The 15,854-nt window shown below is 43.8% G+C and overlaps 1 protein-coding gene across 1 annotated transcript in view; it reads right to left on the bottom strand.

Moving 5' to 3' along the window:
• The window catches only part of LOC132836835 (cytoplasmic polyadenylation element-binding protein 2-like), a 54,713-nt gene that overhangs the window by 14,569 nt on the left and 24,290 nt on the right, over positions 1-15,854 (bottom strand). Inside the window, exons 5-7 of the mRNA XM_060856357.1 lie at positions 10,659-10,748; positions 5,206-5,324; positions 1,702-1,816 (exon numbers count right to left, since the gene is read on the bottom strand). Coding sequence (XP_060712340.1) covers positions 1,702-1,816; positions 5,206-5,324; positions 10,659-10,748 — 324 coding nt within the window. The remainder of the gene's footprint in view (positions 1-1,701; positions 1,817-5,205; positions 5,325-10,658; positions 10,749-15,854) is intronic.

The raw sequence follows: 15,854 nt of genomic DNA, 5'->3' as shown, positions 1-15,854 counted from the left end.
AGACTTGGCAGTTAAAAAGTTGACAGAACTACATCATTTATGGTTGATGTGCAGAATGTTCTCATTGACAACAACACTTGCAAAGACCCCATGATTTCGTTTCCTGTATTTTAGACTGAGGACCCCACAAAGAAATGAAAGTTTTGGGGAATGCTGCACTTTTCAAAACTCAGTGTGACGTTTACGCTGTTGTTTTGTTCAGGACATTGCAGGAGAGACAACTGTAGATGACACAGTGCACGGCTGACGTGTACACAGAGTTAAATCTGGACAGCAACAAGTAGTGTACTGGTTTGGGACGACTCACAGAGACCACAAGTCATTAGCCCGGCAACAACTCAGATTGATTCTTGCAAAGCTGTGGGTATGAATAATTCTATAAAAAGAATTATTGAGAAGGCTTCACACTGTTGGAAGAACAGGTTTTCTAACTCTCACTCTCACTCTCTCGTGTACTCATGTTGTACCTCCTGCAAAGTGAACAAACTCGGACAAAGACGACTTAAGAACAAAACGTCCTCACAAGCAAAACAAACACCTCGATAGACTCTCCACTCATGAAATCATTGCTTTCTTTCATTTGTCTGTGTCCACGTGTACTTGGAATTGTAAAACGAAAGCTACAGTCTTAACTTAGTGAGCCATGCCTGAGTAGTTCACAGTGATTGCCTTATTATTGCCTGTTACTGATTTGTGATCAACACTTGTTCTTGTTTAATGCAGGAACCTGATCAGTCTTTTGTGTTAAATTAATTCCAACAAACAGATAAACTTTGTGTGCTCTGATTACATCATGAACTTTTGTGGAGATCCTAAAAGCACTCAAGAATCAGTGCACTTTACCAAATTTTAAAAATTCATTTATGGGACGAGGGTGTCACGGGCTCGGCCAGCGTTTATTGCCTGTTTCTAATTGCCCAAAGGAGGGCAATTCAGAGTCATCCACATGACTGTAGGGCTGAGTCACACGTATGCCAGACCAGGTAAAGAAAGCAGTTTCCTTCCCTGCAAGACATCAGCAAACCAGTTGGGTTTTTTTCCAACAATCAATAATGGTCATCATTAGATTCTTAATCCCAGATTTTTGGTGAATTCAAATTCGCTCTATGCCATGGCAGAATTCAAACACTGGTCCCCAGAATTTTACCTGGGTCTCTGGATTAACAGTCTGGCAACAATACCACTTGGCCATCGGCTCTCTGTTGAGGGAGGACCACAACGTACTAATCAGACATAATGAATGATCTGGGAGTGCGTGTAACTAGGGACCGAGAAAGGTGTGCAGCCTCTCCTCACCAACTGCTTAAAGAGACAAGACATGAATACTGATGTAGAATTGTCCAGAAAGGGAAATTTAAAAAAAAAACACGACTGCATTTACTGCTCCGCAACACTGCTTTGAGGCACTGGGCAAGTCAAAAGTGTGATCAGATGCAGTTAAATAGCAAGACCAGATTTGGTGAAAGATTCAAATTCACTGTGTTAACCAAACCCTGTTAGCAAATTATGTCCCACATTCCCATCTTTTCCACTTCTTACCCGAGCAGCAAGACTTGAAACCTCTCACTGCATCTGACCAGTTCCTCAGCAAAAGCCCAAAGGACTTCTTGTATCCTCCCTCTGAGCTAACAGCAACTTGTCTCTCTCTCATACATACACACACACACACACACCTGAGCTCAACAGTGTCCAGTTACTTACCAGCCTTTAGGGGTCTTGGTACACCTCCCACAAAGACAGTTTTCCTGGGATCTAGAGGCTGCGAGCCATCCAGCACAAAGTCACTATCACTCAGACTCCAGGGTCTGATCTGTACCTGAATCCAGAAGGAAAGCAAATCTGATAAACCACCAGTAAGATGCAGATTAGATTTGCAGATGATGCAGATTCAGGGCTTGAGCCCAGAGTGATCTGTTCCCCATTAACTACGACAGGTCCAGAGTACAAGCAGATACTGCTCAGCCAACTGTTGACGAACTTGCCCCTTTCACTGGAGCAATTAAAATCTATTTACTGGTCCAGTGGAGGCAGGGAATGCTACAAATGATCCCAGTGCACAAGGGCGGGAGTGAAGCGAGTGAGAGGCTGAAGAAGGGGAATGGGGAACGAAGGTAAGGTACAAAGTGGAGGCAGTGGCGTGGGAAGGACGTCTATAAATCAAATCAGCACATGGCTATTTTAAATGCCCTCTCTTGGGTCTGGCTTCTTTTCAGGCACTTTCAATGATCATTGTGTAGGGTGAGGACAAGCAGTGCTTAGTGAAGCTCTTCGAAGGTGTGGCTATTCCCAGTATACACTATAAAAAGGCAGTGAAAAATAGCTGAACACTGCAGGTTCCTGACAACACACGGTGAACACATTTTGCTTCGAAACAAGCCTGTGAGCATTCAGAGTTTCACGTTGCATAACATCCCAATCTATATTCTGCTGCTAGAGTGCCCACATTATGAACACTGTTACCCCCAATCTCAAGACAAAAGACTACTTATCTGTTAAGGGTCAGCCGCCTGATCGCAAATGCATTTTCCAATGCCACATCCAGCTCGTCCTCCAATCTATTTTTCTCAACAACTTGTGTTTACACAACACTTTGAAGAGAGTAGAATGTCCCAGGGTGTTTTTCAAAAGGAACAGCTGCCAAAAATGAACTTGACACACTGCCATATGCAGAAGACAGGTGACCGAAAACTAGTTCGGAACTAACCTTCAAATGCACAGTTAAAACGTTCAGACAGACACAGAGAGGTCAGCTGCTTGGTGAAAGTATTTCTGAATTTGGGGTCCACCCATGGTCAAGCAATGAAAACCAAAAGGTAGAAGAAAAAGACAAAATTCGGAGTAGTCCTGCAATCTCGGGGAGGTTTGGAGAAGATGACAGGGGGCGATCACAGACAAGTTTGAGAACAAGAAAGAGAACACACTGACTGTGTGGAGTTTGCACGTTCTCCCCGTGTCTGCGTGGGTTTCCTCCGGGTGCTCCGGTTTCCTCCCACAGTCCAAAGATGTGCGGGTCAGGTGAATTGGCCATGCTAAATTGCCCGTAGTGTTAGGTTAGGGGTATGGGTGGGTTGCGCTTCGGCGGGTCGGTGTGGACTTGTTGGGCCGAAGGGCCTGTTTCCACACTAAGTCTAATCTAAAACTCACGCAGAACTAGTATCAGCACCAAGTGTAACTAACTTGGCACAAGTTAAGGTTCTTGAAATTATTGACAAATGTGAAGTGTGCAAAGTGCCAAGTGGGCCAGTTAAGCTTTAGAACAGTCAACAGTGGAAGAAACAAAGTCATGGATGAGGGCTTTTCAACAGCAAATGAGCCAGGTCAAGGGCAGAGACTATGTTTGAGGTGGATGTCAGCATGGTTTCAGGTGTCAAAAACCAGAGTCAAAAAGGACATCACATCCTGAGCAATCTGGTTCAATCACAGTCAGTAATCAGGGACAAGAATGGAGTGCCTGGCTGGGGAATAGTTTCACTTTTTAATGGGAACCTAAGCCTGTGCTTTCAGACTACACAGCATTTAGTTAGGAAAAGTTTCTGGTCAACATCACAAATGCTGATATCCTCATTTGGACACCAGCTGTCTTTTGGTGGGGAACACTATTTCAAGACCAATTCATGGCCTCAGCACAGAAGTCTATGCTGAAACTGCTTTTCAGTACTGAGAGATTGCTGCACTTTCAGAAGTGAACATTTTGGTGAATAGCAGGGAGCTAGGTAGTATTTCTTCGCTCTCTGTGGGAGCTGACTTTGCCAAAGGTGGCAGATGCATTTCGAGCTTGGCAACAAAAACAGCACTTTTGAAAGTACTTCATCGGCCATGAAATAAACCAGCCTGTGGACCTAAAAAGGTCTACACTTGCAAGGTTTACTTGTTTAAAGGGGGGGAGAACAAGAAAAATCAGTGAAATTGCCCTTAATTTCTTCATCTCAATCAGTGTTGCAAGTTAGGAGAAACTGATCCAACACCAATTCTAGGTTCAGCCACAACCTCAGTTCTCCAACTTGGGACCACAGCTCATTCCCTGCTCCCTATCCGAAGGATGAAACAAACTCAACTCTCATCTCAAGCGCTAAGCACGTTCTAACCTCCGAACCCACTCAAATACCAGTCCATTTTCACGTTGATAAGCAACTTCTGTGTCAGACTATAACCAATTCCTTCCCCTCAGCTCATGAACACAACCAACCCCTGACAAGATTGCACATGACTGAGGACTCAGGAGCCCTGCCACACAGAAAATTACCAAATAGTAACAGGTCAAACAAAGTAGCAATGGGTATTCCTCAAAGAAAGATTACTCATTCAAAGTACAAATGAAAACATAGAGGCTACCCTAAGGAGAGGAGGAGGCTTCCAAGTCACTTAGCCCAAGCTCACGCACCTAGACAGCCTAAGGAATTGGAATAAGTGCAATGTCAAATATTGCACAAAAACAACTCCCCCTCCAGAAGATTATCATGTGAAACTGGAGCAGGAGGAGGCTGTTTGGCTCCTCAATGCTGTTTTGGCATTGAAGATCGTAACTGATCTGATTGTGGCCTTGACTTCACTTTGCTGTCAGTGCCCCATAACGCCTCAACTCCCGCATCAACCAAATATCTGTCCGTCTTGATCATAGTCAATGACACAGCCTCCAGTGCTTTGTAGGGAACGGAATTCCAATGACTAACCACCCCCAGGAAAGGAAAGTCCTCCTCACCTTCGTCTCAAATAGGACACTCCTTATTTCCATATTGCGTCTGCTTAAAATCAGGTTAAAAAACTGATCAGAGTCTGAAGAATCCAATGCAAACTAATGAAGACATCAGTATCTTTACAATTCCCACAACCATTTGTCACATTATCAACCAGGCACTGAGTGGACTGGAGCCCAAAACAGCAAGATGCATTTCATTCGACAATCTTACATGATGACAGATGTGGTTATTAGGGAACATCTGTCTCTAATAAAAACACCATAAATCTCTACCAGGATGGGGCATTGGAGAAGGGCCTTCAAAATACACTGAACCTGTGCCCTAATGGAACTGGAAGTTGGTATAGAGTATCTGAAATGGAATCTATCCTAATCCCCAGCAGTAACATCTCAGTTTGTGGAGGGTGAAATTCGTTTCTATAAAGGTGTTATAATTGGAACAGCTTGCACAGCTCAGTACTCCACAGGCACGGAGCACATGACGAAGAATTAGCAACTCTCATGCTCACCGGCTTGTCCTTGACTGTGCGGCTAGAGACGCACAAATAGAGTTTACCATCATCCTGAAAGCAGGCATCAATCAGAACCTGAACCGAACACTCCTCCTGAAACAACAGGAAGGCGTAACCTGCAAAACAAGAGACCCAGTCAACGGCAAATAAAACTCTCACCGAACTCACTCAAACACGTCAACTCTTTAAATATTACGAAGACAGACCGATAACCCAAACCCCTGCAGTCTTCTCTTTCTACAATGTACAAAAAAAAGACATTGGCAGAAATATAATGCTTGGATTCCCGTGAGAGTTGCAGCATAAGGCAGTCAAGTTTTGGATGACCTCACATTGACAGAGGGCAGGCTGTAGGAACCTTGGCCAGCAAAGCACTGGAATCTTCAAGCCAATAAAGTTTTTCAAAAATTTAGAAATGGGATTCAGGCATTAATTGCACAGGGGGCAAATAAGAGTGAACCACACTGCTATGGATCTAGACAGACGAGACGGCAGACCAGGTAAAGACAGCAGATTTTCTTCCCAAAAGGGCATGAGTTAACCAGATTGGATTTTGCAACAATCAACAGTATTTATGGTGGCCATTGGGCTCACTCTTTACTCCCGATATTAGGCAAATTCAAATTTGATTGTGTCACAGTCATAGAGATATATGCATTGAAACAAACCCTTCGGTCCAACTCATCCAGGCCACCCAGATATCCTCAATTAATCTAAGTCCCAATTGCCAGCATTTGGCCCATATCCCTCTAAACCTTTCCTATTCAGGTACCTATGTTGATGCCTTTTAAATGTTGGAATTGTACCAGCCTCCATCACTCCCTCTGGCAGCTCGTTCCATTAATACACAACCCTCTGTGTGAAAGAATTGCCTCTTAGGTTCCTTTTAAATCTTTCACCTCTCAACTTCAGCTGATGCCCTCTAGTTTTGGACGACTCCATCCTGGGGGAAAGACCTTGACTCTTCAACCCATCCACGCCCCTCATGATTTCATAAGCATCTATAATGTTACGCCTCAGCCTCCAACACTCCAGGGAAAATAGCCCCAGAATATTCAGCCTGTCCCTGCAGTTCAAATCCTCCAATGCAGGCAACTAACTTTATAAATCTTTTTTGAATCCTTGCAAGTTTCACAACATCCTTCCTGTAGCACAGAGACAAAAATTCAAACCCACATCCCCAAACATTATCCTGGAGTTCTGATTACTAGCCCAGTGACAGTTCCACTGAGCCACCACCTCCCTTTGTAACAAAAAAAGATCAAAGATGAGGGTTTGAGTCTGAACAAGTTCTATTTATACAGAGCTTTTTAAATTCAAACAACATGGAGGGACATGTCATTGGAGTTATTTATAACAAAATCTTATCCTGAGTCATCGGAGATATTTAGCCAGATGACCAAAACCTTGCTTGAAGAAATAGACTTTTTAGAAGACTCTTAAAAAGCACAGAAGAGACACGGAGAGGTTTTGCACGGAAACCTGAGAGCTCAGAATGTTTTTAGCTGAAGGCATGACCACCAACTGAGCAGCGATCAAATTTCAAATGCTGAAGACGCAGGAATTGGGAGCACAGAGATCTCTGGGAAGTTCTAGTGCTGGAGAAGTTAACTGAGATGTGAAGGAGTGAACCCATGGGGAGATTTGAAAATAAAGACGCTTACTTTTAAAATAGAGCAAGGAATTACTTCAACAGGAGGAAATGCTGTCAGCCAGCACAGGTACGATAGGGGAAGGAGACTTATTCAAAGTTTGGAAACGGGCAGTATTTTGGAATAAGCCTCACCTTATGCAGAGTTTTGTACCTAATGTAGTGTTGGAGTGCAGACAGGATATTCACTGGAATAGAAAGTCAGGAGGTCACAATTGCATTGATGAGAGTTACAGCAGGAGTTAAGAGGAGGAAAGGTCAGGTGATGTTACCAACTAGAATATGGTGATTCAGTAAGAGTGCTAATGTATGGTTGTAAACTTGGCTCAGGGTAAAACAGGAGTACCCCATGAATGGCAGGACACTAAGAAGCTCAGAGGAACAGATGGAGCTTGCGGTATTTATCCACAAATCCTGAAAGGCGATTAATAAATTAATAAGGCAGGTATGAAATCCAATTGCATTTATCTGTTGTGGCACAGATTACAATAGCTGGGAGCTTATGTTGGAGTTGGACCGAAATTTCATATGACCACTGCTGGAGTACTGTGGTCACCGCACTGTCTGACAGATGTCATGTGGAGGGGGTGCAGAGGAGTTACCCCAGCATGTTGCTTGGCTTGCAGCATTTTGGCTATCAAGAGAGACTAGATAAGCTCAGAAGATATACAGCACAGAAACAGACCCTTCGGTCCAACTCGTCCATGCCAACCAGATATCCTAAATTAAATCTAGTCCCATTTGCCAGCATTTAGCCCATATCCCTCTAAACCTTTCCTACTCATGGACCCATCCAGATTCCTTTTAAATGTCTTAACTATACCAGCCTCCAACACTTCCTCTGTCAGCTCATTCCATACACGCACCACCCTCTTCATGAAAATGTTGCCCCTTCTGTCCCTTTTAAATTTTTCCCCTTTCACCTGAAATCTATACCCTCTAGTTCTGGACTCTTCCCATTTCAGGGAAAAGGTTTTGTCTATTTACCCTATCTTTGCCCCTCATGATTTTATAAACCTCTGTAAGGTCACCCCACAGGCTTTGTTGCTCCAGGGAAAACAGGGTTCTTTTCAGCAGAGAAGATTGAGCAAGGACCTGAGAGAGGTGTAGAAAGTTGAGGAGGAAATGGATGCGTGGAATCCAGTGCGAGCTGGCAAATTAGATACACAATTGGCTTGATGGTAGAAAGCAGAGGGTAATAGTGGAACGATGCTTGTTAGACTGGAAGCCTGTGACTAGAGGAGTACCTCAGGGTTGGTGCTGGGCACATTGCTGTTTGTTATCAATATCAATAACTTGGTTGAGAATGTACAAGACTGGATTACTAAGTTTGTTGATGATACTAAAATAGGCAGTATTTTGGACAGTGAGGAGGGTTAGCAGAAATTGCAGCAGGACCTTGATCAGCTGGGGAAGTGGGCTGAGAAATGACAAATGAAGAGTAATAAGTGTGAGGTCTTGCATTTTGGAAAGTCAAACCAAGGTCAACTTTCATGGTGAATAGTAGGGCCTTAAGGAGTGTAGTGGAACAGAGGGATCTTGGAGTTCAGGCTCACAGTTCTCTGAAAGTGGAGTCACAGGTAGACAGTGCAGTGAAGGCGGCTTTTGGCACACTGGCCTACATCAGTCAGGGCACTGAGTATACAAGTTGGGAAGTTATGTTGCTTTTGTACAGGACGTTGGTGAGATCGTACTTGAGAGTATTGTGTGCAGTTTTGGTCACCTTGCTATAGGAAGGGTGTTAATAAACTGGAAAAATTTACAAGGATGTTGCCTGGACTCAATGGTCTGAGTTTTCAGGAGAGGTTGGACAAGCTAGGACTTCTTGCTTTAGAGCACAGAAAACTGAAGGGGGCCCTTACCGAGGTGTATAAGACCATGAGAGGCATGGATAGGGTGAATGCACTCAGTATTTTTTCCAGGGTTAGGGAATCGAGGACTTGAGGGCATCAGTTAAAGGTTAGCGGGGAAAGAACAAAAGGGAACCTGCGGGGCAACTTTTTTTTTTACATGGAGAGTGGTATGCATATGCTGGTGGAATTGGTTGAGGTGAGTACATTAACAACATTTAAAAGGCATTTGGACACATACATGGATAGGAAAGGATTAGAAGGATATGGGTCAACTGTGTGGACAGATGTTTTGGTTGGCCTCAACCAGTTTGGGCCAAAGGGCCTACCTCTATGCTATAAGGACTCTGTGACTCTATGGATAGGATAGATAGAAACCTGCTGTTCCCCTTAGTCAAAGCGTCAAAACCAAGAGGCCATAATTTTAAGGTCAAAGGCAAGATCTGAGGATAAGATCTTTCACCCAGAGCTGGATGGGAGTCTGGAATGCACTGCCTGCGTGGATAAGTTGAGGGGGAGTTATCTCGCAACCTTTAAAAAGCACTTGGACGAGAACATCAAATGTCGTAACATTCAAAGCTATGGACCTACCACTGGAAAGTGGGACCTTGTAGACTTAATGTAGATTTGGTGATAGATTTGTAGACTGGATGGGCTGAAGGGCCTCCTCAGTACCGTCCCATTCAATGAATTCAGTGGGTTGTGAGGAGTCTGGTAGAACAGTGGACAGGGTTCATGACTGTTACAAAGAGAAGTGCCTTTCATTTTCGTAATACTGAGTTGGAGTAAATTTCCACTTATTCAGGGCAAGATGACTGACAAGCAGCATGACAAATCTAAGACTAAGGAGAAGTCAGGACAAGTGGCAGGTAAAATACATTCGGGATCTGGCATGTGATTTCATGACAGAGCAACATGTAGATTAACAGACAGGAGACAAAGATAGATCCTTGGGAAACATCAGAAATACAAGTCAGAAGGGAAGCCATTGCAACTGACAGTCTATCTAAAATTAGACGGGTCAGAAAGGAGAAATAAAGATGTTTGGAGATGCCAGGTATTCAGCAGTCCAGAGAGAAATTGCTACCTTTTGTGGGGAACTCAGAATCGAAGACATGACCTTTCAACAATAGCCTGACCCTTCAACAGTCAAACTGTGAAGCAATTTCCTCTTTACAAAAAAGGTCTTGCAAGCTGTGACGAGTTGAAGACCAACTGAAATTTTCAAGACCAACATAGGTCAGCCATTTGTTCGATGAGGGGGATCAAGGGAGTTGAACTCAGCCGAGCAAACAATGTTGAGATGCCCATCAACCATGGTCGAACTCAATTGCATGGCAGATCGCAGACCCACAGTGGCTGCTATGAAGACACATATGAGCAAGAGTGAACCAGAGCTAACTTGTGTGCAATCCTGTCCAAGGTGCTCAGGCCAGTGCGACTTTCCAACACACAGGTATATTATAGAGTCACACAGCATGGAAACAGAGCCATCAGTCCAACTCGTCCATGCCAACCAAGCTTCCCAAACTCAACTTGTCCAATTTGTCTGCATTCCCATATCCCTCCAAACCTTTCCTATTCGTGTAGCTGTCCATTTGTCTTTTAAATACTGTATCTGCATCTTCCTCTGGCAGTTCATACAAACCACCCTGTGTGGGAAACATTTGCCCCTCTGGTCCCTTTTATATCTTTCTCCTCTCAACTTAAAAAGTATGCCCCCACGTTTTGAACTAGGGAAACTCTAGGGAAAAGACCTTTGCTATTCACCATATCTATGACCAACCGATTCAGCAGTGGCGAGAAAAGGATCCCATCAATGCGTTCTCTAGTCTTCAGGTCTCAGTTCTCCATGTTCACCAAGTTAGCAGTGTGGTACACTCAAATTCTTTAAAAAGGACACTTTACCAATCACGCTAACACCAATTTCATGAAATAGAACTGCTCACCTTTGGGTGGAAAATAGGATTTACTTCCAGACTTGTGAGGCCAGTCTACCATGAGCTGTCCAAAACAGCAGAAAGTAGCAATTATCTCATCTAAACAAAAATAAATATGGAGACAATCAGAAAATCAAACATATTTAACTCTAATTTCCATTACTCAAATGAACACACAGGGTTCTGACTGAGACACCTAACAGCTGATGAAATTTGAAACACTTCACCATATAGCACTTGATGCCAAGACAGTATTAATGTTCAAATCTCAAATTGACCTAAGTCAGTTCAGCAAGGGTTATGAAGAGGATGTGGGACAACAGCAAATATTTGGAGTTCAGTTGCAGATCAGCCATGATTTTAGTGAATTGTCAAAGAGACTGAAGGGCTGAATGCCTCCCCTACACCTCTGCCACTATTATATCACAAAGGAATCACCAGACATCAATATGCATCCTGTGTGGGCTGCCTGGTAATAAAGTTTAAGGGCATACAAGTTTAATTTTAATCATGCATATTATGGTCTGCTGTAGTGGACAGCATTCAGCCAAAGGTACCCTCTGAAATGGCACCTCCACTCAGAAAGCCACTTGCTCAGGTTTTCAACAGCTTGTGACGCATCACGAGTATCACACTTGGAAACAGTCATGTGAAAAAGGAGCATGACGTCAACTCAGGACAATTTTCAATTCGCTCTTCAGGTTAACTAAAACTATCAGTGAGTAGAAAGTGAGGTCTGCAGATGCTGGAGTATCAGAGCTGAAAATGTGTTGCTGGAAAAGCGCAGCAGGTCAGGCTGCAACCAAGGAACAGGAAATTCGACGTTTCGGGCATAAGCCCTTCATCAGGAATCATGATGAAGGGCTTATGCCCGAAACGTCGAATTTCCTGTTCCTTGGATGCTGCCTGACCTGCTGCACTTTTCCAGCAACACATTTTCAGTTCTGAAACTATCAGTGACTCAAAAGAAAATGTTGGAGGGTGGGGGGGTGGGGGGCAGGGGAGCTCCCAAATGCCTCACAAGTGTGGCCATCAGTTGGGAACAGTAGTGGGAAAGCAAGGTCTTAATGTCACCAGTGGGGTGGACTGTTGTTGAGGGCATCATGAGGACGGTGGATGACATTATCCTGAGTATTCTATCTCTTTGTTTTCAAGATGCAATTTTGTCCTGGTGCTGTCAGGCATTGCAAGCTAAGTTGAAGTCCTGTGGGGTTTCTGAGCAGGAACGTGAAAAAATATCTTTCAGCAGTCCAACAGGCCAGAAGATCTTTTTAATGGTTGTGATTCTGCATGAGGTTCTGATGACTGGCGGAGTCGCACAGGGACCCATGTTGGGATAATGCTGCTAAAACATTTGAAAATAAAGCATTGGATTACAACTGAGGATGAGGCAAGAAATGGAAATCACACACTGCTGCAGGAACTCAGCAGGACCAGCAGCATCTGTGGAGAGAGAAACAGAATTTACTTCGAGTGCAGAATCACAGCTCTTTGGAACTGCAGAGCAGAGCAAGTGATTCTGCAGTCAAAGTATTAACAGTGATTGTCCCTCCACACATGCTGCTAGACCTGCCGAGTTCCAGAACTGCTGTTTTCATTACATCTTCTAGCACCAGCAGTATCTTACTTGTACACACATGAGACAAAGTTATGTATGAATGCTGAAATACCACATTCCCCATATCCTATGGCTTGTTCAAGCTTCAGTTCGAGAACTTGGTGTGTATTTACTTCCCCTTACATGGTGGGTGATGGAGAAGGCACTGTAATACTGTCTAGCTTTCATGTCGTTGTGACCAACATGGACTACTACAAAGCGTGTTGACATAAGAGTAGCTTTACTAAAATGTACTGAGCACTTCGGTTCACAGAGAGTGGGCCATCTGTGGAACATGTGATGATGCTGCTCCTTTAAGACATTTAGCTTGCCCTTGTGTTTTTCTCCCCCCCCCCCCCAGAGTGGTTGTAAATGCATAGATTCTGAAATATCTGGGTTTATTAGAGACATGGAGATGTACAGTATGGAAACAATTCAACTCGTCCACGCTGACCAGCTATCCTAACCCAATCGAGTCCCATTTTTCCAGCATCTGACCCATATCCCTCTAAACCCTTCCTATTCATATACCCATCCAGATACCTTTTCAACGTTGTCTTTGTACCAGCCCCAGCCACTTCCTCTGGATTATCATTCCAAACATCCACCCTCTGCATGAAAAATTTGCCCCTGAGATGCCTTTTAAACCTTACCCACTCACCCTCAAACCTCTAGTTCTGGACTCCCCCACCCAGGGAAAATACTTTGTTTATTTATCCTATCCATGCCCCTCGTGATTTTATAAACCTCTACAAGGTCACCGCACAGCCTCTGATGCTCCACGGAAAACACCCGCAACCTATTCAGCCTCTTCCTGTATCTCAAAGTCTCCAACCCTGGCAACATCCTCCAACCCTTTCAAGTTTCACAACATCCTTCCAATAAGGAGGAGACCAGAACTGCACGCAATATTCCAAGAGTGGCCTAACCAAAGTCCTGTACAGCTGCAACATGACCTCCCAACTCTTAGACTCAATGCTCTGGCCAATAAAAGAAAGTACACTAAACGTCTTCTTCACTATCCTATTTACCTGCTACTTCACTTCCAAGGAGCTATGAACCAAGGTCTCCTTGTTCAGCAATACTCGCCAGGACCTTACCATCAAGTCTTGCTCTGATTTGCCTTTCCAAAATGCAGCACTCACATTTACCTAAGTAAACTCCTCAGGCCATTGGCCCATCTGGTCAAGATCCTGTTGTAACCTGAGGTAACCTTCTTCACTATCCAATACACCTCCAATTTTGGAGTCATCTGCAAACTTACTAGCCAGACCTCCCATGTTCACATGCAAGTCATTTATACAAATGATGAAAAGTAGTGGACCCAGCACCCATCCTCGGAGCACACCACTGGTCATAGGCCTCCAGTCTGAAAAGCAACCCTCCACCACCATCTGTCTTCGACCTTCAAGCCAGTTGTGTATCCAACTGGCAAGTTCTCCCTATATTCCAGGAGACCTAACCTTGCTAACCAGCCTACTGTGAAGAAACGTGTCAAACGCCTTACTCAAGTCCATATAGATTATGTCCACTGTTCTGCACTCAGCAATCCTCTTTGTTACTTCTTCAACAAACTCAATCAAGTTCATAAGACTTGATTTCCCAAATACAAGGCCATGCTGATTACCCCTAATCAGTCCTTGCCTTTCCAAATACATGTAACTCCTGTCCCTCAGGATTGCCTGCAACAAACCTTCCACCAACCATGTCAGGCTCACCAGTCTTTAGTTCCCTGGCTTTTCTTTACCACCTTCCTTAAATAATGGCAACACATTAGCCAACCTGTAGTCTTCCACCACCTCACCCAGGACTCTAGATGGTACAAATATCTCAACAATCACCTCCCTAGCTTCCCACAGAGTTCAAAGGGTCCATCTGATCAGACCCTGGGGATTTATCCACTTTTATGCATTTTAAGACATCCAGCATCATCTCCTTTATAATACAGATATTTTTCAGGATGTCACCATCTATTTCTCCACATTCTGTATCTTCCATATCCTTCTCCACAGTAAACACTGATGCAAAATACACATTCAGAATCTCCCCCATCTCCTGTAGCTCCACACAAAGGCCACCTTGCTGATCTTTGAGGGGCCCTATTCTCTCCCTAGTTACCCTTTTGTCCTTAATGTATTCGTAAAAACCCTTTGGATTCTTCTTAATTCTATTTACCAAAGCTAACTCATGTCCCCTTTCTGCCCTCCTGATTTCCCTCTTCAGTACACTCCTACTGTCTTTTTGCTCTGCTAAGGATTCACTTGCTCTCTGCTGTCAATACTTGATATATGCTTCCTTCTTTTCCTTAAAACCTCAATTTCTCTACTCATCCAGCATTTCCTAAACCTACCAGCCTTCCCTTTCACCCTATCAGGCATATATTTTCTCTGCACTCTCGTTATTTCATTTCTGAAGGCTTCCGATTTTCTAGCCACCCCTTTACCTGCAAACATCTGCCCCGAATTAGCTTTTGAAAGTTCTTGCAAACACTGTCAAAATTGGCCTTCCCCCAATTTAGAACTTCAACTTTTAGATCTGGTCTATTCTTTTCCATCATTATTTTACAACTAATAGAATTATGGTCGCTGGCCCCAACGTACTCCCCCACTGACACCTTGGTCATTTGCTCTGCCTTATTTCCCAGGAGTAGGTTGGGTTTTGCACCTTCTCTAGTATGTATATCCACACAATGAAACAGGAACACAACAAATGGACACAACAAATTCCTCTCCGTCTAAACCCTTAACACTGACAGTCCCAGTCTATGTTTGTAAAACTCCAACCATAACCACCCTTTATTCTTACAGATAACTGAGATCTCCTTACAAAATTGGTTCTCAATTTCTCTCCGACTCTTAGGGGGTCGATAATACAATCCCAATAAGGTGATCATCCCTTTCTTCTTTATCAGTTCCATCCAAATAACTTCCCTGGATGTATTCCCAGGAATATCTTCCCTGAGTACAGCAGAAATGCTATCCCTGATCAAAAATACCACTCCCCCTCCTCACCTTATATCCTTCCTATAGCATTTATATTTTGGACATTAAGCTGCCAGTTCTGTCCATCCCTGAGCCACGTCTCTGTAATTGCTGTGATATCCCAGTCCGGTGTTCCTAACCATGCCAGGAGTTCATCTGCCTTCCCTGTTAGGCCTCGCATTGAAATAAAGGCAGTTTAATTTCATTTACCAGTCCTACCTTGTTCTCTGCTTTCTTCCTGCCTGCCTTGATTGTTTGACTCACTCGCTTTCCCAACTGTACCAGTCCCAGATTAATCTCTTTCCTCACTATGTCTCTGGTCCCACCCAAAACTTACAAGTTTAAACCCTCCTGAGCAGCTCTAGCAAATCTCCCTGCCAGTACATAAGTCCCCTTCAAATTCAGATGCAATCGGTCCTTCTTATGCAGGTCACTCCCACTCCAGAAGAGATTCCAATGATCCAAACATGTGTCCCGTTCTCTTTAGTTTGTGTTTCATTCGGTACTCTGTAAATAAATTCTGTTTTGTTTAAAACAGAGGGGTTTTGACCAGCTGCATCACTCCTCAAATATCCACTCTACACCTGCTGAAAACAACTAGAGAAGTTATAGGGTCTGGGCTACCTT

This window comes from Hemiscyllium ocellatum, chromosome 48 (genome assembly GCF_020745735.1).
Source record: "Hemiscyllium ocellatum isolate sHemOce1 chromosome 48, sHemOce1.pat.X.cur, whole genome shotgun sequence".
Lineage (NCBI taxonomy): Eukaryota > Metazoa > Chordata > Chondrichthyes > Orectolobiformes > Hemiscylliidae > Hemiscyllium > Hemiscyllium ocellatum.
Note: the sequence above shows the minus strand (reverse complement) of the source record. Positions and strands in the feature narration are given on the sequence as shown.